General features: G+C 40.2%; 2 protein-coding genes across 4 annotated transcripts in view; both read right to left on the bottom strand.

Annotated features, from left to right (window-relative positions):
- Nucleotides 1–1,653: 1,653 nt before the first annotated feature.
- LOC123970725 (alpha/beta hydrolase domain-containing protein 17A) lies at nucleotides 1,654–12,792 on the bottom strand. 2 transcript variants are annotated; one of them, XM_046048949.1, is made up of 6 exons: nucleotides 12,646–12,792; nucleotides 12,063–12,171; nucleotides 10,972–11,378; nucleotides 9,297–9,491; nucleotides 8,002–8,181; nucleotides 1,654–4,970 (listed from the first exon to the last, which is right to left on the bottom strand). In XM_046048949.1, exons 3-6 carry the CDS (start codon nucleotides 11,346–11,348, stop codon nucleotides 4,745–4,747), a joined length of 978 nt encoding a protein of 325 aa, XP_045904905.1. In that variant the 5' UTR covers nucleotides 11,349–11,378; nucleotides 12,063–12,171; nucleotides 12,646–12,792; the 3' UTR covers nucleotides 1,654–4,744. The 2 variants fall into 2 exon arrangements, with proteins under 2 accessions (XP_045904905.1, XP_045904904.1); XM_046048948.1 differs by having other exon boundaries at nucleotides 10,972–11,354.
- A 2,780-nt stretch (nucleotides 12,793–15,572) lies between these two features.
- The window catches only part of zgc:77486 (uncharacterized protein LOC405808 homolog), a 17,659-nt gene continuing 7,411 nt past the window's right edge, over nucleotides 15,573–25,820 (bottom strand). For both annotated transcript variants that reach the window (XM_046049232.1, XM_046049233.1), the window contains exons 4-6: nucleotides 22,943–23,070; nucleotides 20,888–20,995; nucleotides 15,573–19,159 (exon numbers count right to left, since the gene is read on the bottom strand). In XM_046049232.1, the coding sequence (XP_045905188.1) occupies nucleotides 19,011–19,159; nucleotides 20,888–20,995; nucleotides 22,943–23,070 (385 nt within the window). In that variant the 3' untranslated portion in view covers nucleotides 15,573–19,010. The remainder of the gene's footprint in view (nucleotides 19,160–20,887; nucleotides 20,996–22,942; nucleotides 23,071–25,820) is intronic.

The following is a 25,820-nucleotide window of genomic DNA, read 5'->3' as shown; positions in this document are numbered from 1 at the left end:
TCAGTGAGCTTCATCTACTTTGTGGATGAGCAGTAAATGCCGGGAGACATGAGAACAGTGAGCACGCTTCAACAGGTGGTCGCTATGCATAAAGGTTGAAATCAGGTTTTAATCAGATGAGCTGGACAGCAGTTGAAGAGCTAACTTTTGTACTCGGGAAGCACAATTTCAGATACACAAAGTGACTGCCAAACTTAAACAACTGTCAGGCGTAGAGTCAAACGAGACATGCAGTGCAGGCCTAATTGTTTACATTCCAGTCTAGTCATCCATATGGAGCACTGGCAATAACAGTGTGTTATTTCAGCTTTATTAGAATTTTTTTCAATCTTAATTTCTTTTTATGCGCTGAAGTAAGTGACGAGACAAAAAATAAGAAATACCATGCTTAAAATGCATCCAGCGTGTTGTTTGATATCCTGAAACTGATCAAGGGCTAAGGTAGTCAGACCTGCGATCTGCTATTATGCATCGTTCAAGGCTGCCAAAAGACTGAAACGTATTATTGCTTTTAATGATTTGTTGGTTAAATATTCAAACGACAAAACATTTGGTGAAGAACAAAGAGTTCTTTAAAACTAAAAACTTAGACCAGAGAGTCGAGGGTCGCTTTGTCTAAGCAATCAGCCCTGACAGGTTATCTGCAGCCTTGTGTCACAGTCAGGTCAACATGCAAATCTGCAGGACTGCTTTTCCTTTCATTTCAGCCCCTTCATCCGAGCCCTCCACACTCTGTGGTTAAACAAAGCCATATCAGCATCTGATGGACACATATTGGCCTGTAGGTGTTTCTCTCTCTAGCTCTCAAACTGATATACAGCATAGTTGAAATGTTCACCACACTCCAACTCTCAGGTTGTGAACATTCAAAGGCTTGTTCCGAGTCTTCTGTGGTTGAGACCCAGGACATATACAATCCTTTGATACTTGTCAAAATAAAAGGGTTTTTGTGCTGTGTGAAAGTCGGTGCATTTGGTTGCGGAGGGCTACTGAGTTGCGTTTGATGCATCAGGACGCTGCACTAACTTTGCCTTACGCAGGGGGGATGTGCCACCGCAGCTGCTTTTAATCCGTAAGAGCATTTGAGTGGCACACCAGATTGTTTATGTAGTCCATTGAGAGCTGGCACAAGTGTGCGTGTGTTCAGGGGCAGGAGGGGGAGCGCAGCTTACCATCCATCTGTCCCTGTTTCCCCACAACTCAACATAGTGGCAGACAGCGAGGGAAGGCCGGGACAGACCTGAGTCCTTGTACTGGTTTAATTAAAACATCATTTGAACCTTTATTTATTTTTATTTTTTTGGCAAAGATGATAACGAGTCCATCCCAAGACCGAGGAGGAAAACAAACACACACACACACACACACACACACACACACACACGGCAATTAAAGACTCATTTACTCATCAGCCAATTATTCACCCGAGCCATTCTTGGATCCATCTCATGCAGCCCCGTGAGGCCTTTCACTACAGGCAAGTCATTATTCACAGAGTGCCAGGACTGACATGAGTGGAAAATCAGGGACTGAATGAGACACATGTAACACGGATTTCTGGAGATTGCAGATTAGAGCACATCTTCACTGTGAAACAACACTTGCATGGAAGAAATACCTTTAAAAATAAGAGGGAATGAGTCATGCTAACTATCAATTTCTGATTATGTTTTATTAACTTCTTTTCTCTTTAATTCTTGGGGGAAAAAGGACAAAATCTTTAAAAACTAAAAATTAGTGATACCCACAGATGTTACACCAGAAATCCAAACATTTTAACATAAAGACAAAAACAAAAGCTTTTCATTTGTCTGCTTGAAGCTCCTCTATCATTGTTCTTTCATCATCCCACACTGTTTTTCTAAATACAAACTCAACGGCTTTGCTGTATTGCTTAGTTGTACTCCTCCACAAATACATTTTAACAGCTTAAAAAGAAAATATAAACACCCACAACTTATACTATTCAAACTGTTGCTGCATATCTGAAACAAAACATGATATGAAAAAACATAATTGTTTAGCAATCGGATAAATTTACATTTAATTTGTATCCAAATGTGCTGTATAGTGGAAAAGGATCAGACCAACCAGATGGATAAATAAAAAGTTAACTAAAGAGCTTAACATTGCCTTTGGTTATGAAGAGAACAACATAAACAGCAGGTATACTGGGTAAAGCGTTAAACAAAAAATTAAACTTTGGTTGATACACGCACACAAGAAAACATGAAAATCCTGACTTCAAGTGAAAAACAAAAACAGTCATAATCTTGAACTAAGAAATTGTAAAAAGGTGCAACACTCATCTGAGGTCCATGTAAATCAACACAGTTAGATAAAACACCTCTGTGGCTTTGGTACGTGCTGCACCTTTAAGATGAACGCCTGCACCTCATGTCTGGTTGTAAAACACACCATTAGTGACAGAACGAAGGGATTTTGTCATGATAGAGTGCGGTGAATCTAAATTAGGCAGTGAAAAAGAAGGGATTACAATTTATCTTATGAGTCATACAGCCAAACTGATGTAATCTTGTACCAGATCTTTTTGTAGACTGATTGCAGTTTTATCACAAGAAAAAGGTGGCATTTGCAGCAAAACGGATTATAAGACAATTTTAAGTATATTAGTTAGTGATCTTTCCCTTAATAATCAAACAAACAAGGGCCATACAACATGTTTGAGACGGTTTTCACTTGTTACAAAAAAAAACATACCAGCAGGTAGAACATGTACTGTACCACTTTTAAACACAATTCCATGAACTAGAATCAATAGTGTTACCAAAATGTTATGCTTAAAATACGTAGAAAAACTATTATGTGGGACGTATTATGTATGGACATACAGACAAATGCTACAGGCAGTTCTCGTTAACACTGTAAACCAGAGGAAAGAGTCTTACACACAGCCTGTTTGCTGTATATTTTACCTGTAGCACAGAATAGCAGTGGAATAGCGTTGGACTGTAAATGTGCCAAAACATTGTCCACCTGTCGGATTTCGAAAAAAAAAAGTGTCCCTCAGAAGAGATTCTTAGTGTTAAAGCTGTAAAACAAATCAAGAACCATACAGCTGCATGACATCTGATAAAACATGTCTTCTTGTGCTTTTCTGTATAAGGGAGGTAATGCATTTTATCAATCAGAATGTGAAGCTTATCAACCATTAAAATGAGAAAATGGACTGACTTGTTTTGTCAACAATCATAAAATACTTGATTCCAAAGTGAAGCTTTCATTCACTTCTTAAATTGACAAAACGATACCACATTATGGAGTATAAATGAGTAAGATGGCCGTCAGACAGCATTAAGAAATAAAGACAGGAGGAGATTAAAAAAACAACAAAAAAAAACCAGGCTGAAGGTAGAAAACCAAAGCCTGTTTAATTTTAGTGTTGCTTCTCTGTTCCAGACACTGAGGGAAACAGGAACCTCGCTGACAGCTGCGACCTACTGGTGTGAGACATAAACAAGACGAACAAGGCTAAAACTAAGTGGTAAGGGCTAACAGACTCCCAGACGCTCCACTAACTGAAGGAGCTGGAGGTATTTTCTTTTTGAGGCTACTGAACTTCTGTCCTTCTCCATTACTTGGTTACAGATTTGGTGCAGAGAAGAATATTAGGAAATTATGGAAACTTAAGTGGAACAAGAACGTTAAGGGTGCCAATGGTTCACCAAACTCCTGGTTTGGTCTGTACCTCAGGTTTTGGGATCATAGTTTGGTTTAATAAAAATGAAATGAAAAAGAAAAAAGATAGAAAAAGACCTCACGCTGGATGAACATGTTCTCAGAAATCTTTGCTCAAAATTATCTGTGGAGGAGATTTAGCTGACTGCATGTAAAACAAAAAAAGAAGACACAAACAAATGTGGAACACATTGACCCCTAATGTCTAAAAGAGGGTTACCTGAGCAAACTTCAAATTCATCTCTATGCATGTATGCACATATGCATCATGCACATACATGAGGGGATAATATATTAGAAACACCTTTCAAAATAATGCAGTCCAATGCAACATAACCAATCACTACAAAATGAGAACAGAGTTAAATCAGCCACTCTAAACAGGATTAATTGTAGGGCTGTAAATTGGACTGCATTACAGTATACAGGTGTTACTAATAAAACTCACTGTAGAGACCTTAGTTACAAACCTGTTTGCTATTTTACCAGGGGATTAGACAACCAAAATATTCTCAAAACATGTCAGTTGCACCTCAGAGAGGGAAAGTGTTTCCCATGCCATCCATTTAACTATTTGAGTAGGCTGGAAAATTGACAGAAATTTCCTGTGTGGAAGGTAATTGACCTACATGATTACTCATTAGTTTTTTTTCCTGTTCGGTCTCCTCATCATTGGAAGTCTTTTTTCTGTGGACACCGTCCATATTATTGCACAGTATAGGAATTAACCTCCTGCCACGTAACACATGGCAGCTGTACTGTTAAAGAAACTGCTAAAAAAAAACAAAACAAAAAAAACCCGTCTAAATGTTTGTCATAAAGTCTTTCCCACTCTCACACTTCTGAGGTTTATGAACTCACTTCTTTTCTCCATGTTGTATCCAATCTATGGTCCAATTAAAGGGATACTGTGCCCCAAAAACGTAGCACTGAGGACGGTTTTGATGACTCTTGGACACGCAGAGAGATGACGTTTTAAGTGGGCCTGAAAAAAAAAAAAAAAAAGGTAGCATTGATGTTGACGATGACCCAGGTGGTGATGGTCTCAGGCGTGCTGCACTGCCAACTCCTGTCCTATGAAGCGGCGCAGGCGCTCCAGATACTGGCTGTACAGTTCAATGTCGTTGTGTCCCGCTCCCTCCACCCAGAGGGGCTCCACAGCCTTGGGGCAGCGCTCGAACAAAGCCAGGCCGTGGGAGAAGTCAATCACCTCGTCCTCTGTCCCGTGGATGATGAGCACCGGGGACGTGATTTTGGACACTTTCTCAATGCTATAAAAGGTGAAAAGGGGGGAACGAGGAAAGAACGTAAGTCAAATCTGATGGAGAAAACGATGCTTCACTAATCCATATTAGTTCCCCACTTCTCTAAAAGTTCTGCAGGTTAAAAGTGATGTGGTCAAGGCAGCTAAAATATGTGGTTAGAGATGCACCGATCCAACTTTTTTAGTATCAGCCGATGCAGAGTAGTGTAAAATTAATAAGCTGTATTCCTCACAGTGAGGAAGACTGTTCTTTGGCTTGACTGTTCTAAGTTGGTTGTGCTACCGCCACCCCTCAGAACATGGGCTTTGCCAATATTGCAAGTAGCCATAAAACTTGTAGGCGCAGCGTGAAATACCTCCAGAACTGCTGGCTCCTTGTTTATAGCTTACTCCATGCTAGCTAAATGTTCGGGTCTACCGGTGCACTGCTGATGCATGCCGTAGTATGCGTGTAACTGAATTGAATGGATCGGCCCCCTTGTCACGATACCCTATCCAGCTATTTGAGTCAGTATTGGGCAGTATTAGTTATAATAATATCTTATGGCCCTTTTCCACTGCATGGTACCAGCTCGACCTTCTGGAAAAGTTGTACCTGGTATTTTTTTTTGTATCACCTCGAGGTTCCAAGCAAATACCTGAGGCGGGACCAAAAGGTGATGTGATGTGATGGGAAAACACTGCAGACTACTGATGGTCAGAGACAATTCTTCACTTCACGGCATCATCATTGCATTTGCCAGACGGGGGCCAATGTTTTATATTTCACAATTTTCGTACGCAATTTTATCACTAAATCCACTTTACAAAAATTGATGGTGGATCAAAAATGTGCTTAACAGTTTTCAAAGTTAAGAAGCTCCACAAGTGCCTGCGGGAGCAGCTAGTGAGCCGGCCGTCCAGTGACGCTCACAGACCGCTCTGGCCCCACAGTCACAGCGTCTGGACTGCTACAATAAATATGTACAGACTATCAAACATGTATTGCTCTGAAACTAACATAATATTTTGGTGTTATTATTTTTGTTTAGCAAAATCAGAACCATGTGCACAAGTCAACAGAAGGAAAAATGCCTATAATGCCTATATTGCCTGGGTGCAGATATAAGAGAACGTGCAAATTAACGTTACATCTTTGTTGACCTGTCCTTCTCTGTCGTACAGTTTGGACCCTTATGGACAAACTTGAGTTGTGGGATTTGGTTATAGATTTTATCGATACAAATGATTCACTGCCAAACGACATATAAAAACCAAAACCTTTTGGTAATAATAACAGCAGTCAAAATAAAGAAAAAGCACAAAATGGCCACATCTTAAAAGTATAATGAAGTCATTACATTGAATATAGACGCTGAAAAAACAGTAGAGCAAGATACAGACAGACACACATAGAGAGAGGAGGAATGGCAGTTACCCGCTCTGAGTTTGAACAACAGGCGAACAATGGAGGCTTTCTCAGCTCACTACACAGACAGCAAGGCATTCCCTGGTTTCCTACCACCTCTGTTCCTCTCCCACTTGTACCATCTGGGACTAGACTCCGCGTTAAGGCTGGCGTTGGCTACTATTGACCTTCGTCACACTCAGCCACTAAAACTAAACTGACAACAAGAACAGAAGGGCTAGAGCCTCACTGATGATAGCATTACTCTGCTGCGTTACGGTCCAGCCAAGAGAATTGTTTAGTGACCAAGGTTTAAATATATATAAAAAACAAAAAACACAGTAACAACTGCAGTGAACGCCCACATTACAAATCGCACACAAATGTGGGGCACCAAATCTAGTAGGAGTAGGAGGCTATAACTTAATATAAAGCATTAGAAGAATATTTGACAAGTACAGGGCCAAAAAGTATTTTTCCCACAACCAGCCACCTGTTTTCTGCAATATTACTACTTAATGTTAAAACGATAATCGGTTTCATTTAACTGCTTATTAATACTAATTTCTTTTCTGTTTTTAAAAGCATTGTGTGAATAAGTGCTCACATTGTATGCTGCAGCTCTAACTTAAAATTGACATTCACTGTCAAATTGGGTTAAAAGGATGTAGGACAAGACTTTTGACAGTAGTAGGTTGTACGTCATACACTGTTGTTGATAGTTAAAGATTAACTAAGACTGCACTCATGCAAGGTCTTAGGTGATTGGTTGGAATAGGCTGAAATGACAATGAAACTGTTACTCTCAACTGGCCCAGGTTTATTTCCTGTGGCAGCGTTTTTTTTTATCAATAAGTGACAGCAAATAACTCTGGAGCCAATCTTCTTCCTAACAATTTAATTCCACTGAAAGGCGACTGGATTTAATTAACACACTCAATGCATCGTGTCTCATTATTTACCACTTCTGAGAGAATCTGGTAATCGCATGAAAGTGCTGAATAATTTCTGGATCTATTCAGCCGTATTAAACAGAATTAGATAAGAAAGTTGGCCAAATATAAATTTTGTATGATGATGGTCATTACGTCTGACATTATCATGTGTGAATGGCACAAAGTGACGCAGCAGAATATCATGTTTGAAAAAATAACAGACCTCCGGCGTGTGAGTTCTTTTCTGAAATATAGCAGTATTTTGATGGCCTACTCACACCTTTGAAAATTAAATTAAATCCACACACAATCTAATGGAAAAAGGACACTAAGACTAAAATCATAGCACCAAAATGCGACCAGAAATGCCAGGATGTTTATCTTGGACAAGAAACACAGTCACAAGTGGCAATTAAGCTCCTCTGTTGGCAGATCTGTAATAATCTGTCTACGTGTGTGTATCATGTTTACATGAACACCTTATTTAAAGGATTTTATGAGACAGCGAGAGAGACAGAGTATAAAGACTTTGATTGCTTATAGAAAGATTCCTTTGACAAATATTTTATCCTTACAGCCAACGATATAATTAATGCCCTACGTCAACTGTGTCTATTTAATTACACCATGCACTAAAAAACACACATTTAATAAATCTCTGGTTGACAAGTAACAAAGAGACAGAGAAAAGAAACCAATGCTCAGCAGAGACTTACTTGGGGAAAGCGTCGAAGCAATATGTTTTCTTGGTGTCAGGAAAGGCCACTCTCATGCCAGATGTTAGAGGTGAGTGAAGAACCACAGCAGCACACTCATACCGCGATGCCAGGTCTACAGTGGGTACTGTGCCAATGCTCTGTCCGTACAGGATAATGTTCTCTGGGCTAATGCCATACCTGGGTAGGACCAAAGACACACAGAAAGCCATTACAGTGGAGGCTAAAGGCAGTACGCAGTGACAGATATACACACCAGCAGTAGCAGAATATAAAAATATGTGTTTTTTTTCATTGACTTTGGTCTAGAGTTGCTACTTTAAGTACGATTAATACTTTTTTCAAGTCAAATGGTGGGTGGTGATGGGGCAGTTGATAATACACATGCCTTTGGTGTGAGCGACCTGGGTTCAATTCCCCACCGTTGCACATCCACCAATTGCTCCCTGAGCAAAACGCTTAACGCCTACTTGCTCTAGAGGCGTGCGACCTCTGATACACATAGCAATTGTAAGTCGCTTTGGATAAAAGCATCATGCAAATGTAAAGCCAATTGTAGTGTTTTGAAAACTGTGTAATTTGGTATATTTTACTGACTAAAAGGATCAACAAAACTTATGAAGCTGTACTCAATTTTCAACTAACTGACATTTTATCAGTCTCTTCAGTTTGGGGAACAAAAGTTTTTAATTGAACCTTTTGCAGAAAAATATTTTCTTCCACTTAAGCAGCGTATGTTTTTTTTTTTATAATTATGGTGAAATTTCACAGTGGAGTGACAGCTACACCCAAATCTAAATTCACCTCAGCCAACCCTTAATCAATGCCCTGTGGTGTCATGTCTTCCCAGGGCTACAGCCGCATTAAGGCAGCTCCACTTTCACTAATGAGACACTTTATCACACCACCACGTCCTTGAGAGACACCCCCCAGCCTTCCCCTCTTCATCCATCCATCTTGCTCTTTTTTTATTCCCACGGCATCTGTCCGCCACTCTGCTCTACTCTCTTCATCCCAGCTCTGTACTGATGTCAACCTCTGCCACCCTGATTCACCCTTCGTCACATCTTTATCTGTCTTATCTTATCTTTATCACTTAACCATTTTCTAACTATTTTAATTTTTCACCCATGTTTTCTTCTTTTTGGTGCTATGCACAGCAGTGGTAGATATTTGAATCCATCCACATTTTTAACATGGTTTGACTTGCTCCTAATTTAAACTACACGAGCCTGACACAGTATAATAAATCATCCCCTGATGGACACATATGGGCCAATTATATCATAACCTACCGTGTGCGCAGGGCATGCCAGGCAGCATCGATGTCTGCATAGAGATTCTTCTCAGTGGGCTTGCCAGTGCTGACACCGTAGCCTGAGTAGTCGTAGGAAAAGATGTTGCAGTTGATACGAGTGCCAAGGCCGATGTAGAAGCTGCTCATCTGGCCCAGGTCGACTGCGTTACCGTGGGAGAAGAGCACTGTAAATCTGAAAGGATACACATAGAAAAGACGGGTTAGTAAATGGGCCAACAGATAAAGAGACAGTTTCTATCCCTGACAAGTACTTAAGTTATAGTTGGAAATATAGCAGCCTGCAGATAATTATATTGTGCTTCTTATTGTAGCATTTATCCTTTACATCTACAAATGTTTTAATAAAGACATTCATCTTTTTTTACAGGATCTGGGATGTCTAGAAAACACCACTAGTAAATGAAACAAAGAAAAATAACATCTTTAGTTAAGGCTATGTTCAAGTGCATTTAAGAACATAAGTGCAATTCCATATCATATGTATAGACACTAGAAGTTCATTTATAGCAGAAAGAGACACATGAAGGATTAACTACAACATTAAAACAGACACAAACAAACTGACACAATCCACCTTATCACATTTCTGTTAACTCTATACTGAAACTAACCATACGCCAGCTGTTGTTAAGATAAAAATGATGCGGTTACTTGGACTCTGTGCCAATACATCTTTGTCTAAAAGTGCTGCATGTTGGAGGACTGGTTTACCACAATGGACTCTTGTCAAATTACTCTCACTTCTAGACATTTTGCACAACCTGAGAAGCAGAGTATCCACTATAAAAGCTAGGTATTCTAGTCTTTGCCTCTTATTCATGAATGCAGGTCGTGCTCCCTGGAGAAATCTGATCCTTCTTCTACACACCGACTGTTTTGAGCTCCTCGCTCAGTGGTTTTCTTTATGAACACATATAGCCCATGGCTTTGTTTTGGCCCCTCCACTCACAATGTGGCATAACAATGAGTCTGCCATATCAGTTCTAGTTCAGATTCATTATTGTGTAATATTAGATAGACATATATACAAGATACACAGACCGTAACACAATCCTGTCCATGTCTTTTTAATTGATTTGGTAAATTAAACAGCAGCAGCGCAGCAGGAAGATAAATACTTTTACATCTCAGCACATAAACTATACCTTCTGCCTAGACTAAATTATATGATCATTTCTCATCTACCAATCACCGCCAATAAATTCAATGACATAAACCTACAAGAGAGAAAGCCAAGCCAGATAGCTGAAAATGTTTCCTCTCTGACTTACTGTAAAATGATACTTTTTTATTACCGTTATTATCATGAATCAAAACTACCAAGCGCAGGTGAAACTCAACTTTCAAGTTCCTATAGGAATGATTTTTGAAGAATGAAAGAAACTGTTAAAATAAATGGCAGAGATCCATGGAAAAGCAGGAAGAGAAAAGCTGAAGAGTCAGCTGAGTCAACAGTGGGGACAAGTGAAGGAAGTAGATCTGTGTATGAGTGGAAGAAGACTGACAAGAAGGGAGGGCGTGGCTTCTGAGGAAGTGTGATACACTTAGTAATAACAAAGGTCAAGCAAGCTGTGCTTTATAACACACAAACAGTCAATCAAAGCTGTTACCACAGAGACTCAAAATGTAGGCGAACCTCTCAAATTATCTACCTGGCATTAGGAACACAGCGAATGTACATGCAGCCGATTCTGTTGCCTCGGCTGGATCGAGTGAGGAACACCTCCGTCGTGTCCAGATCTCTCTGCGAGTACTGAAACTCCGCTCGCTCTGTCAGGTGCAGCTTCCATCTCCCCTCCACAGCCCCAGCCCCAGCCCCAGCCACTCCGCTTCCAGCAACTGATGCGCCGCTCCGCCCCCGCAGGCTGGATGTCCCTGTTGCCCCTGGTGCAGCGGGTCCTGCCTCTGGGTCTGGAAGAAAGGCGTACGTGGGCTCAGGGGGCAGGAAGGCGAGTTTGGCTGCGATGCGGCTGGGGCAAGGCGGGCAGCAGAACAGGCAGCAGAGCTCATTGAGAGAGAGGCCATTCATCCTTCACTGTGCAGGAGGACAAGAGGATCACTGTGCAGATGAGTCCACATCATCCCAGTGTTAACACAATGAAATACTTATTACAATGTAACATACAAGGCATTCAGTTTAAAAGTGGCAACAGTGATGGTGAAAATGTTTCTAAATCAGCTAGTTTGTAACGTTATCTATTCTTCACTTCACTAATGATTTATCAGGTAATAATATTTAATATTTGCTGGTTACAGCTTCTTGTGTGTGAGGAGTTTCTCCCTTTTCTTGTAATCAGAAAACACATTAAAAATAAAAGCCATTATTCAATTTGTGATAAATCTGCATTGCATTTTCAAATGTGATGGCTTCAACTTGCTTTTTTGTTCAACAAAAAGAATATTTTGTTATTGTCACATAAGACAAACAAAGGCAGCAAACCCTCACAACTGAGAGGCTGGACAAATAATCAATTGTCAAAATAGCTGCTGATAATTTTTATGTTTATCAACAAAATGGATTAATTCTGAAAGCTTTAAAATTGAATACTTTGTGGTTGTTGGTTAAACTAAATAAGCAATTTTTAGGGCTTCACGTGAGGCCCTGGTAAACCATAATGATTTTAACTCATTAACCTATTTTAGAGCTAATAATTAACAATGTATGAAAATAAATAATCTTTGGATGGAGCCACATGACATCACTCTAAACGCATAGACGCGTATATGACAACAGCAGACCTACCTGTTGAGCTTAATTTACGTTCAAGTCCAGAAGAAGTTGTGCAGAAACTAGAATAACAGGAGGAAGACTTCCTCCACTACCAACACAGGATAATGTTTTGTAAAGTGCCCTGTCAGCAGAGGAGGGAGGTGTTATTTACAACGTATCTGCTGTGTTTTCCGTGCGGTGATTGAAGTCCAGATAACATCCATTTTGTCCATTTGCTGATATGTTGACGAGTGACTTAAGATGCAATGTGCTGTGTCCTCAAACGTGCCCTGGATATTTTAGAAAAGTTATAACTTTCTTTACTTGTGTTGACAGTGTCGAGTAAGTGTTTCCAACGTAGTCTTGACCTCAAAGTAACCAAAACAAACTCTAAACGCTTCTCGGTAATAATTAAACACGCACAGTGCGGCTCCCTCCTGTACGAATAAGTGATATATCAACAATAACAGAAACGACAAGTCCTAGTTCACCGGAGAGAGACGCGATTTGTCTGCGCGTACCAGCTAACGCTACGCTGGCTTAAGCTAGCAAGAAGACATAAACACGGCCACTCAGTAAGAGCGACGCTCATTCGCGGACATCCAACGTGAAATACCGTTAATACACAGTTTCCGACGTGTGTATGTATCTCAGTGAACCCATTCCGGACGGTGCTGGCGTCTCCACTGACTTTATGGATAGCGTCTTGTTATTTAAATTAATCCATGTACGTGCGGTGTTTTCCTACTTCTCTGCTGTTTCACCGCACCCGGAAGCGACAGCTGACAGGACGTGACGTAAATAGTTTCCATTGGACAATTAAGGGAAACCTGTTATCAGTGTTGTAAAAGATAATACATTTGAACCTAATTGTTCATTTGCACTTTGAAGCAAAAAAATAAATAAATAAATAAAGGTGAATGGCACTTGTGACCCCATGAATCATCGCGATTACTTAGAATTGGTGATTAGAATGATTAAAGTTGGTTAATCTGTTAATAACAAAGAACAAGATGTATCATCATGCATCTGTGCGCAGGCAACTGTGATAATACCTGACGGGAATATTATCACTCAGACGTTTGTTCCTCTATTCCTGTAGACACATCTCATTGACATTATGACCCTAGCCCCTTACTATAACCATAACCAACATGTCCAACCTTAACCTTAAGCCTAACCTTATTGTAAAATGAACCCTTAAACCACGTGTTAACATCCCAAAAGCAGGCTTTACCCGCGGGGACCTTAATTCGAGTCCCCATTGGTTGGTGTGCATTCAGGTAAATTATTTATTTATATAACTGCTTTTAAAAAGTGGGACAAGGATCGGCCCATAAAGCATGGACAGCGGCCCATTGGGTAATTTTCTATAGCCTACTGACATTGGCTGGCCCAATCACATCTCTTACTGGCCCCCTCCCCCTCTGCTTCTTGCATTGCATGCCAAAAAAAAAAAAAAAACATTCTTCAGAAGGAGGCCGCCAAATGTGTGAAAATAACCGATATGTTTTCTACCGGGGCTGCAGTACTTTTAACATCAGCTGCAGTACCCTGCGTAAAGCAATTGAAGGAGTAAAGGCGAGCTGTGGCCACTGCCAGCAGAGGAGGCTGTGTTAGCAGAGCAGAGGGACAAAGTGACAGGGCCCAGGGAGAGAGAGCAGGAAGAGAGTGGAGGTGAAGCGGTAAGCATGGAGTAGCTCAACCTGTAGGGAGGGGACTGGGATGGAGGATAAGGATTTTTTTCTTTATAAAAATAAAGACATTTCCACCATAAACAGGAAATTAAATTAGCCTTTCTAGTCTTTTTGACCACTCAAAGCGCTTTTACACTACATCTGCATTCACACACATCCATTCACTGGTGCACAAACAAACTAACATTCACACACATTCATACACTGGTGGAACAGCCACCAGAGGACATTTGGGGTTCAGTATCTTGCCCAAGGACACTTCGGCATGCAGCCTGGAGGAGCCGGGGCTTGGTGAGGGGTGTCCGGCCGCCTGGGCCAAAAATGCCACAGCCAATTTTATGTCCCAGTCCAGCCCTGCCCATTGGGATATAAAAACATGAAACCCACAGACATAGGGATAGAGACATTTTCCTGCTTTGCTGGCAAAGTAACCACCTTTGCTACCCATTACAGTGAAGTGCAAGTGTCTGCCTTTTCAGCTTGTTTGTTATGTAGCCCACCCAGGCCACAAGAAATAGGCCATCTCGTTACAGGCCCTGCACACAGATGATTTCAGTCAATCTGGCTGATTTAATCTATTTTCAGGTTAGAGGGTCGGGTCACCCAAATGAGACAAAAACATATTTTCATCACTTACCACTCACAGTATCTGGCCATGCAGCCAGTTTTAGAGTGCAGAAATCTCATCTCAACAGCCAACCTAGATCTCAAACCGGTGCCTCAACAGACAGGACAACTGAGACAGGATCTGGAAAGATCATCAGCGTCTTAACAGTACTCTGATAAAGGCACACTGTATGTCCAAATGTCAGTTCCTGCATCTTTTAAAAATCTCTTACTATAACCATGTGCTCCAGATCTTATCTTTCCAGATCCTGCTATAGTTTTGGCTTTATCTACCCATGTTTGGAGATATGAGATTTCTGCCTACACCTCATTACAATAGAGATGAATTTAATTTGTGGCAGACACAACACCATGGACACCCGTAGCCTTCTAAAAAGACAACATTTTATATATATTAATTATTGTGGCTTGTGTGAAGAAATGAATCACACTAGTGCAGCTAAAGATATTGGAGGAAACATATGAAGCCTAATGGGTTATTAGGAAAGTGTAAGAAAAAACATAATTTTGCAACAACTTTTGCGACAAACATGATTTAAACACCTGTGCACAGACGTCCATACCAGCTACTCTGTAGAGGTCTTTCATTTTAACTGACAGCGCTACACTGGAAGGAAACTGAACTCAGCCTGTTACACTGATTCTTGCTTAGTGACTTTCAAAGGCCACATCAATTGATGTATTATTTTTCTCCACACGTGCACACCACATTTAGTCACTTTCAAGATCTTGTATGGTGAAATGGGAGATGACGTTTTTTTTGGCATGTTTTCAGCTACAAGACAACAAGCCATTGGTCACATTTATTTCCAGACTCCTATATTCAGTTTTTCTTGAACCTGTGATGTCACTAAATCTGGGTGACACGCTTCTGTTTTATCAGTAACACAGACTAAGTGCGTTTGATTCAGTATAGTAAAGTGGCCCTCGTGGCAACCCCTCTGACAGCATGCATCGAAGCTGAACGGTGCTATTGTGTAGCACCAATTGTGCCTGTGGTGTTCTGCTTTGTACTTGAAAACAATATACAAGCACAAAGCAGTGGGGCCACAGTATGTGCATGTACTGAAGTAGCAAAGAAATCATGAATGCTTGTTACTATGTACTGCTAAATATATACATTTCTTTACAGAACTTTTTTAAAGAATAAATCATTGTCTCAATCTTTAGCAACAAACACAAATAAATAGAAACGCATAAACACAAAAGACAAGTGTAATTTAAAATAAACTTTGTGAATTTATTGTTTTATACTTACTCTTACACGTCATACAATCCTAAATCTTTAAAGAAAAACAAAATAAAAAGATATCTGGTGGTGTTTCTGGGGGACTGGAGTGCCAAGGGACAAGAACTACAGCTCAGATTTCATTTGATGTCCCTCAAGCTCATCTTGAAAGACAGAATATAGCAAGTCATTGTCATTTGTCTTTACTTGCAGGTTTATCATTATTATCAATCAAAACCCTAACAGGATGAAGACACTGACTATGAAAGGTTGTGCTAAAGACAAGACTGAAGACATCAAAACTATCAAAGCAACAGAAGGAAGAGAAACGTGAACTTACTGAAAATATCTAGATTATGCAGGTATGGTTGCCCAAATTGCTGGTGCCAACAAAGTCCTTCATCACAAACAGTTTTTTCATACTATTTTAGTGATCCAACTGTCCCAAATCACATGCAAGAAAAAAAACTGGGCCTCCACCCTGTGCCAAAAGACAGTCAATATCAGGCCAAGTAGTTTGATAAATGGCATTACAGCTCATTATGTGAATTATGGTGGTTTACATTCAAACTGCTCATGTTTATTAAGAAAATGGGGGGTGGTGGTTTGATATGAGCAGTCAATAGAAAACAGCAAGAGTAAACCATGAAATCGTTGCGATTTACACAGCTGAACAATCGTCCCAAGTAAAGGATGTTTCCTCTGAAAGGACTTTCAATCTGTAAAAAGGAAAACTGAGCACTTTGTAGGCGACAATATTTTGTAATAGTCATCAATCCAGCAGGCGAGCGTGAATATTCTGAATATATAAGACACACCTTATGGAACACCGAACTGCAGAGCTGCTCCAACCACAAGTTCCCCTAAATACGACAATTATTCTCCTTGTATATAATCGTCACTCAATCTCCATTAACTCCTTCTGAATTTTCAATGTATATGCTTTATATGACCAACTTATGCTAAGTAGTAAGTAAACAGTCTTGGTGTTGGCAGGACACAAAGCCATTTAGACATGTCCATCACCAACACTAGGACTTAAACAGGAATACTGATGAAGGCCAATTTTCCAATCAAAGGAACAAAAAGATCTAACATGTAATTCTGTGTATACAAGGAAACGTGCCATTCACATCCGACACATTCTGCACTGGCTTATTTTGAAAAATGCACACTCTGCAAATTCCCTGCAACTTTTCTATAGCTCCTTCATAAATATTTAATGATCAGGATCAAGCAACATTTACAAGGAAAGCTTTTGATAAATGATACCTCTACATCTCACAACGGGCCTTTTCATCTTTCAGTAATATCGCTAGGCTATGAATAGGCTTCAGTAACAGGATAAAAGCATGGGCTGGGATACTGTGTTAATCAACAAGGTTAATAAAGCTTATAGGGGCTTGTTAACAATCAGACTATTATTGTAGAATAGAAGCCGCATGGCCTGTGGGAGACACTCATGGTAGAGTCAGTTAATGAACATACTTTGGACATTACATGGGCAGATGATGTTTAAAACAACTTGTAAATAAGGGGGGGGGGGGGGCTGTGCTATTTGTGGCACATTATTTTTTATTTTTTTTTATTTGAATTATGAAACTTTTATACACATAGTATTTCTTCATCTTAGTCCCCCCAAATGGCAAAAATCTACATTAAGATTATACTATATGAATAGGAGCCATATGGTATTTACATTTGGAAAAAACAAACTCAAGAGTCCTGTTAACCTGAACCTTAGGGTTCCTGCCATGCATTGTGCTACTGCTGTGTGGCTTTTTAAACATTCCAGCTTCATTTCAAACTGCACAGTCCGTTACAAAACACTAACTTGTATGTTTCACTGCACACATGCATGTATGTATGTTTGATCTTCCTAGAAGAAGCTGGCTAGAAGCGGTCTTCGTAGTAAGGACTCGTCTGAATCGGAGCACATTTTAAAAAGCGCAGCACGCAACTCTGTAGCATCGCGACAATCTTTTCTTTTCGCTGAGCAGAAGGTGTGTCAATGTGTAGAGTAACTGCGACCCAGGTCAGATTTTATTCAGCATGTGTCAGTGGTCTGCTGGTGGTTAGAGAAACATGGAGCTTCACACGGTGACTCCATGGAACAGAAAAGGGCATTCAAGGAGAACACATAGCCTTACTGAAATAGAACGTCTTATCAGTCCAACATGAAGGCAATATCTTCAGCGAGCCATCAAACATAAACTGCAAATGACCCAGATGCTGAACAAAACTGAGTAGGTGTGGAACATTAGTTTGGGCTCTGCAGTTGACACACTTTGTTGTGCTTTGTTTCCAAATCCAAAACAATGGACATTTTACTGCACAACTGTAGCTGCAACGGCTTAACTGGACTCTATTGTGTCAGAGCTTGTTTATTTTTTTATTCAAAAGGTTATATAATCAAGATGGAATTACTTAAATATAAATGAAAAGGTCAAGTGCAAATCTTAATGATTTGCTGACACATGCCGCCAATCCTCCAGCACAGACCAACCAAACAATAAAAAATAAATAGAATGCAATCACACAATTCAAGCTAACTACAATATATTAATATAGATCTTCTGATGTCATACGCTCATTAAAACTGAAAAAACAAAAAAAAACAAAAAAAATTAAAATAAAAACAGAATTCAATCACTCAGTTAACTCAAGGTTCTCAGTTTCCCCTACCCTTGCCCTCCCCCACTGTCCCACTCCAATAACTGTTCATGCACCCAATATCAGTATGATAAGTCAATATATGAAAGAGAAACATTTATGGAAAATGCTGAGACTTGGAGTTCAATGTGTGGTGACCCATAGAGTAAAGAGGTGGGAAGAAAAAAAAAATAGCCAATTTGACAAGAAGTTGACATCATTTGCAGTCTGGGAGAAAAATGTATATTCCAAAGCCCTTAAAAGGTCTTGCTGATACATGAAACCTCCCAGTTTTTGAAATTTCTTTTCTTAACTTGCTAGACCTTAATTGAGCTCTGTGTCATTATCCAGGCTGTGACACATTCCTTAACAGCTTACCCCTGTCTCATTTCAACTGCCTTACAGGGATTGTATAAAAATAAACTCACACGATCCCCCAAGTTGAGAAACAAAAAGGGGTAAAATCAAATGCCTTCCCTCCCCACAGCAACACTAACGTCCACAAAGCCCCTACAGCTCTCTCCCAGACTCTCAAGCAACTGTGCACACACACTTTCATACAAACACACACACAGAAACACTCAGGTTCAGCCATCACTAGTGGAGAGAGAGGGAGATGCTAGTAAGGGAAGAGTCTGGACAGTGGCTGCGACCTCACCACCCCACCCCGCCCGTCTTAGACTACCATGAACAAATGAAGCCACGATATCAGGTGTTTCATCCAAGTCGCCATTGTTCAAATTCACAAAGTCAGAGACTTGTTTTTGCACTCAGTCCTCATAACTTCTGAATTTTCTCAGCCACCACGATGGGGTTCTCCTTGCGTATGCGGGCAGCAGCTGCACTCCGGTAATCATAGGGACAGTCGTGTTTGTCCGAGTAACGGTGAATGGCACAGAACAGGTTGCCGCAGCGACAGTCAAAACCTTCAGTACAGACAAGCAAACACGGTCAGTCAACATAACAGCTTTATTATAAACATCATTACACATTTAAAGAGTTTACACAACCATTCTTGCATAAAAGCATAAAATGCATTGATCTCTATGGGTTGACATGTTCATATCTGTTGCTCCTGCATATTCTAGGTATATTTGCTCTTTAAAATTTAAAATACTGTACAACAAAATGACGAGAAAGTTAAACAGGGCATAAATAAAGGTGTGCAACTCAGCCTGAAAAACACTAGGCCCCGAGGGCAGCATTTTCACATGTATTCTGAGGATTTTGATTAGGGTCAGGCCTAATATATAAATATTACTTTTCAACTTCAAATGGTGGCTGGAGCCTCCTTCGAGGAAAGTGTCCTTTGGCAAAAAGCTGCAGGACACTGTGAAATGCCTTGGACTGTGAAATGCATCGCTATCCTGCAGTATGTTGCTCTCTGTACCAAAGTGTTTGGTTGTAGAGGAAAAAACACATTACACAAACCATGGACTGGGAGTTGGGTTTTGGATGTGTGGGATACAGGTATTTTGTCTTAATGAGCATCCTAACTGGCAGTAGATGATAACTTCAAATGCCAAAATGTAGGAATATGCCAATTTAAAGAAGCCAGAATGGAAGTAATATATCTGTCTTTGTTTTGGAAAAATTCTGACAGCAGGTTTTTCGCCCCAGTGGCAACTGAAGGAGATGTTGAGGTATTTACATAAGTCCATGTGTGATGAGATAAAAGCCCTTTAGAGTCCATCTTAATATACCATGTGCGAGATGAAATTGAGACAGTGGTTATTTCAAAAACTCCCACTATTATACTGTTAAACTGTAAATAATTTCTATACAATTCTCATTCCTTGTGTTTGCAAATGGTGTCAGACATTAAATTTCAATAGAAATCAACAGGTGCTTTTGGTCAAAAAAACAAATAAATAAAAACATAGTTCACTCAAGGTTCTCAGTTTCCCCTACCCTATAGTCCCCCCTCCAATAATGGTTCATGCACCTTGTATCGCTATGATAAGGCAATTTATTAAAGAGAAACGTTTCCGGAAAATGCTGAGACTTGGTGTTCAACTGAGAACACCACAACTGAGATGTGAACAAATGTTTGACTAGAAAATAATGAGAGCCTCATAAGTGAATCAAAAGTGACACTTCTGATGAGCTGCATCAAAATCAGAAGTAAGTCTATATCAGTAGCCCAAGAACATAATCTCTTCCGAGATTCATGATATAACAAAAAAAGCACATTGTCTCGTAACAGTTATAAGGACTGTGTTCGCAAACTCTGTCCGCAAACTGTGTCATCTCCTTCGGTGACTGCTTCTTGACAATTTTGATTGTGTGATTCGAGATCTTAAAAAAGGGACTTCTGGCAGGGCTGTGATTTTAAAAATGGTCCACGTTGTGCTCTTGTGGCACAGATTGTGAATCACCCAACCAACATTTGGGCACTTTGCGCCATAAAACCAGTAGGACAAGGGTAATAAAGTGACATGGTATCAATGACATGCAAATGGTGCAATGAGTTTACCGAAAACTACACACTGCATGTGTGTTAAACTGTAAATCAAACCTCTGCCAGGTTGTGATTGTCAGGTAAGTGGAGAATCCCAGCAAGCACTTATAAACCCTTGAACCATGTTAGTAAGTTGGTAAGAAAAGCTCTCTACTCAGTACATGTGTGTGTGTGAAATTCTTCTCATCCTTACCAGTAAGGCCCACTTTCTTCCGGCAAGAAAAGCAGCGGTTCTTTTTCTTATTTTTGTCAGGAGTTTGGTCATTATCAGACAGAGCCTGTGCTGCCTCCCCCACTGGCTCTGATGAAAGAAAAACAAAAAACAAAACAACAAGCACAATGGTCACAAATCAATTTATCCATTGCTTGTTTAAATATATGCTTTGTTTACAACAATGACTGTGTTTAACAATAACAGGTAAAATACTAAAACTAACAATAACCCAAAGTTTAACATTCAAGAGATACACTATATTGCCAAAAGTTTTAGGACACCCCTCCAAATCTTTGATTTCTGGTGCTCGAATCACTTCCATGGCCACACCAGTGTATAAAATCAAGCACCTAGGCACGCAGACTGCTTCTACAAACATTTGTGAAAGAATAGGTCGTTCTCGGGAGCTCAGTGGTGCTGTGATAGGTTGCCACCTATGCAATAAGTCCATCTGTGAAATTTCCCCACTACTACATATTCCACGGTCAACTGTTAGTGGTATTATAACACAGAAGAAGTGATTGGGAACAACAGAAACTCAGCCACGAAGTGGTAGGCCACATAAAATCACAGTGCGGGGTCAGCGCATGCTGAGGCGCACAGTGCACAGATGTTGCCAACTTTCTGCAGAGTAAATAGCTACAGACCTCTAAACATCGTGTGGCCTTCAGATTAACTCAAGAACAGCACGTATAGAGCTTCATGGAATGGGTTTACATGGCCGAACAGCTGCATCCAAGCCTTACATCACCAAGTGCAATGCAGAGCGTTGGATGCAGTGGTGTAAAGCACGCCGCAGCTGACACTAGAGCAGTGGAGACGTGCTCTCTGGAGTGACAAATTACGCATCTCTATCTGGCTATCTGATGGACAAGTCTGGGTTTGGCGGTTGCCAGGAGAACGGCACTTGCCTGACTGCATTGGGCCAAGTGTAAAGTTTGGTGGAGGGGGGATTATGGTATGGGGTTGTTTTCAGGGGTTGGGCTTGGCCTCTTAGTTCCAGTGAAAGGAACTGTTAATGCTTCAGCATACCAAGACATTTTGGACAATTTCTTGCTCCCAACTTTGTGGAAACAGTTTGGGGATGACTCCTTCCTGTGCCAATATGACTGTACACCAGTGCACAGAGCAAAGTCCATAAAGACATGGATGAGCGAGATTGGTGACCCCACCCAAATTGAACACCTTTGGGATGAATTAGAGCAGAGACTGAGAGCCAGGCCTTCTCATCCAACTTCTGTGCCTGACCTCACAAATGCACTTCTAGAAGAATGGTCAAAAATTCCCACAAACACACTCCTACACCTTGTGGACAGCCTTGCCAGAGGATTTGAAGCTGTTATAGCTGCAAAGGGTGGACCAACTCCATATTAAACCCTACAGATTAAGAATGGGATGTCATTAACCTTCATGTGCATGTAGAGGCGGGTGTCCCAGAACCTTTAGCAATATAGTGTATCAAGTAACAAGGGTTACACTCATCAATGTAGTCATGAGGAAGTGTATGTTATGGCCATGAATCAGTCTGAAGAGAAATTATATAATCAAATATGAAAGAGATGGTATAAAACAGCTTAATATGTATTCTTTATCTCTTTTTCTCAGTCCACACTAAACCAGCGCCCTATTCAATCTCTCCCTGTTGACACATCAGGATAGTGGATTTGCTTATTAAGGGCCATCCCACTTAGTGTGATGTGGACAACAAAACCTTCAAAAAGCGCTTTTGCACTGGTGCCAAGTAGAAAACTCCTTTACCTCTAAACAGAAACACCGGTGCTGGAAAATGGATAACCATCACATCATTTTCAGTTTAAAAAACGTAACCACAATTTCCATACACCGTTATTTCATGGTGAGATTAGGTTACAGAATATGAAGGACAGATAAAGTAAACATACATATGGGGAAATGTCATCACAGAGTATATTGCTTTTGAGGGATGTTTATGGTGCAGGGTTTTGGGAATACTTTCTGTGGATAGTGGTAAGGGACAGATTTGGGAAAAGGACCACTGTTTCCTGTGATGTTTACCTGTGCTGTTGGAAGTACCCTCCTCCTCTCCCTCCTCAACCTCTGCTCGATCAGAGTCTACAGCTGCTGAATCCTGGGAGATGCTCATAGCTGTCATCTGTTGAGTTACTGGGCTGGGGGAGCTGGGACTGACATCACAACATCAAACAAAACCAAAATAATCTAATTTTATTCAAACATAATAATTCAAAATGTAATTACGATTAATGACGACTAATTGATTCTGTAGTAAATGTATGGCAGAGAGAGTGTATTAGGGATGTCCTGATCAAGATTTTTGCCCCCGATCAGAGTCATTTAATATTAGTTAGTATCTGCATAGACCGAGTCCTGATCCAATACTAGTCCTGATCAAAGCTCTTTTATCAGACTTTTTAAGAGCTTTTTAACACCACCTAGGATGAAATTTAATACCAACTTCACTGCCGTATAATGACAAATCTGTATGAATTTTAAGCCTGAGAAAATTATTTACAAAGTTACGTGAATTTAATAAAACATTTTATTATAATACATTAATATTTAACACACTATAGCTTTTTGGGGTGTGTTTGTACTTTGATATGAATCAAGGACGTCACTTTGTGTTGAAAAGTGGTGGGGACATAGGGGTTCAAATTAGTGGTGTGACGATACACAATTTACAATATTGGGCTCACGAGAACAAGACAAGATGATATTTTAACACTATTTGGATGAAATATTCAATGCTGAAATATATAAATGGTGGTCTGTGGGTCCCCTAGAAAATTTTGAGCACTAAACACTTTTTCTGCACCAATTTCTGGTAGAATTGTCTTTATTTATATAAAGTGATTCAGATGACAATTCAAACTAAAAAATTGTTTTTTTAGCTTAAACTTTTTTTGGACATTGCACATTTGTTTCTTCTATATTTAAATGGCATTGCATTTTTTCTTATTGTGCAAATAATCTTTCTCAAACTATTTTCTTTTTTTTAACATTTCTAGTTTGCAAGCCATTTTTCAGAACATATTTAACAAATGCTTCAAAGAAAGTGATGGAGACATGTCCCCAGTATCCCCAGCGTAAATTACACCTATGAAATGAATCCAATTTTTGTGCACTAAGAACTCTTAAGGGGTGAAATCAAAAATACAAAGAAATTGTGCCGAATGGCCTCAACCGCCACTTGTCCGTGTATCTGGCTTTCTGAATTTCAGACACTTTCCCATTCTCAGGTGACGAGCTAGCGTCAGCTTGTTAGTAGCACGTCAGAGACATTTTGTTTTCTTTCCTAACTGACTGATTCGCCCAGAGCTTGGATGCCAGAGCTCATGCAGTGCGAACACTCCACAGTCCAGAGTATAAAGCTAAACACTGACGTAAACAGTAACGTTACCTGTACTGCCATACAACATCAGAGTCACACCAAACGGCGTAAATTATAAAGTCACACACATAAAAAGTGTTTATTTATGACGTTATGGCATTTTTTAATCCTACGAAAGGACAAGAACAAATTTAAGACCATGGTAAATTTAATTTAATACTTTAGTAATGAAATTTAATACTTTTAAGGCCTTATTTTTGGAATATGAAATTTAAGACTTTAATACTTTTAGGACCCCGTGGGTACCCTGTTTTATTGACCGTGTAGCATCAACACATGCTACATTTCCCCAAACATTTCTGAAGCATCAGTAAGTGACGCCACCGCCACACATGGACACACGGTGACATCACCGATCCTTGGGCTGATGTCTGCGACTTTGCTGCAGTGGTTCTCTGCACCTCCATCACTGTCTGGTTTAGGGCTGGAACGATTTAACGATTAAATCGATAAAATCGATTAATAAAATGCTTCGACACAAATTCTTTGCATCGATGCTTCGTTTAATCCATGTAACTATACAGCACAGTGTTTCGCACGGACATTTATTACTGTCGCACATCGCACTTACACTGTGAACACGTCAGGATTATAATGTAGCCGTTTGCAAAGTGGAGGAAGAGAGAGAAAATGGCGAGGGACAAAGAAGAAAGTGTCCAAAGTATGTTATTATTTCATGCTAAAGAAAACAACAACTCTGTCTGTGTCACAGTCCATCCACCGCAAAACAAAACTTATGTCGCCTTGGCAACAGCACGACGGCAGTTGAACAAAAAGGTGTTCTGCCAGCGGCCCAAAGACAAGGTAACAGTAATAGCAACTTCAGCAATTAACTGAAATCTTGATTGATTGTTGAGTTGAAGGCTAGCCAAAGTAAGCCGGAGTCCTCAGCTGAAAATGTGAATAAGTGCGTTTGTTGTTCTCCTTTTTGGGCCGTGAGTTGTAACCTCACAGTCAGGAGTTAACTGCGTGTCGGGAGCTGCACCCTTTAATTCCCCTCCCTCTCTCTGTAGCTCAGACAATCCCTGCTACTTCTTAAACGACACATCGATGAATCGTTGAAATAATCTATTGAAGCTTTGAATACTAAAATCATCGTTAGCTGCTGCCCTAGTCTGGTTTGGATCGGCCACCAAAAAGGACAGGGACAGACTACAACGGACAGTCAGGACTGCAGAAAAAATCATCGGTGCCAACCTGCCCTCCATTCAGGACTTTTCAGACATTTCCAGAGTCAGGAAACGCGCAGGAAACATCACTGCAGATCCATCTCACCCCGGACACAACCTGTTCCAGCTCCTCCCCTCAATTCCAGTGTCAGGAACAATTCCTGTGCAATAACCCAGTAACTCTAGTATCTCTAATCAGCACCTGTTTACTGGTTTCCACTTATCTATTTATTCACCATTCTCTATTTCAGTGCTGTTCATACTATGTCATATTGTATATACTGTATACCAATACACCTACCTCAGGTCATAAGGTCATAGGTCTTATTTATTTTTTCCAGCATCCTTTGCACTA

Source organism: Micropterus dolomieu, linkage group LG05 (genome assembly GCF_021292245.1).
Source record: "Micropterus dolomieu isolate WLL.071019.BEF.003 ecotype Adirondacks linkage group LG05, ASM2129224v1, whole genome shotgun sequence".
Classification (NCBI taxonomy): Eukaryota; Metazoa; Chordata; class Actinopteri; order Centrarchiformes; family Centrarchidae; genus Micropterus; species Micropterus dolomieu.
This window is presented reverse-complemented; position numbering and strand designations above follow the sequence as displayed.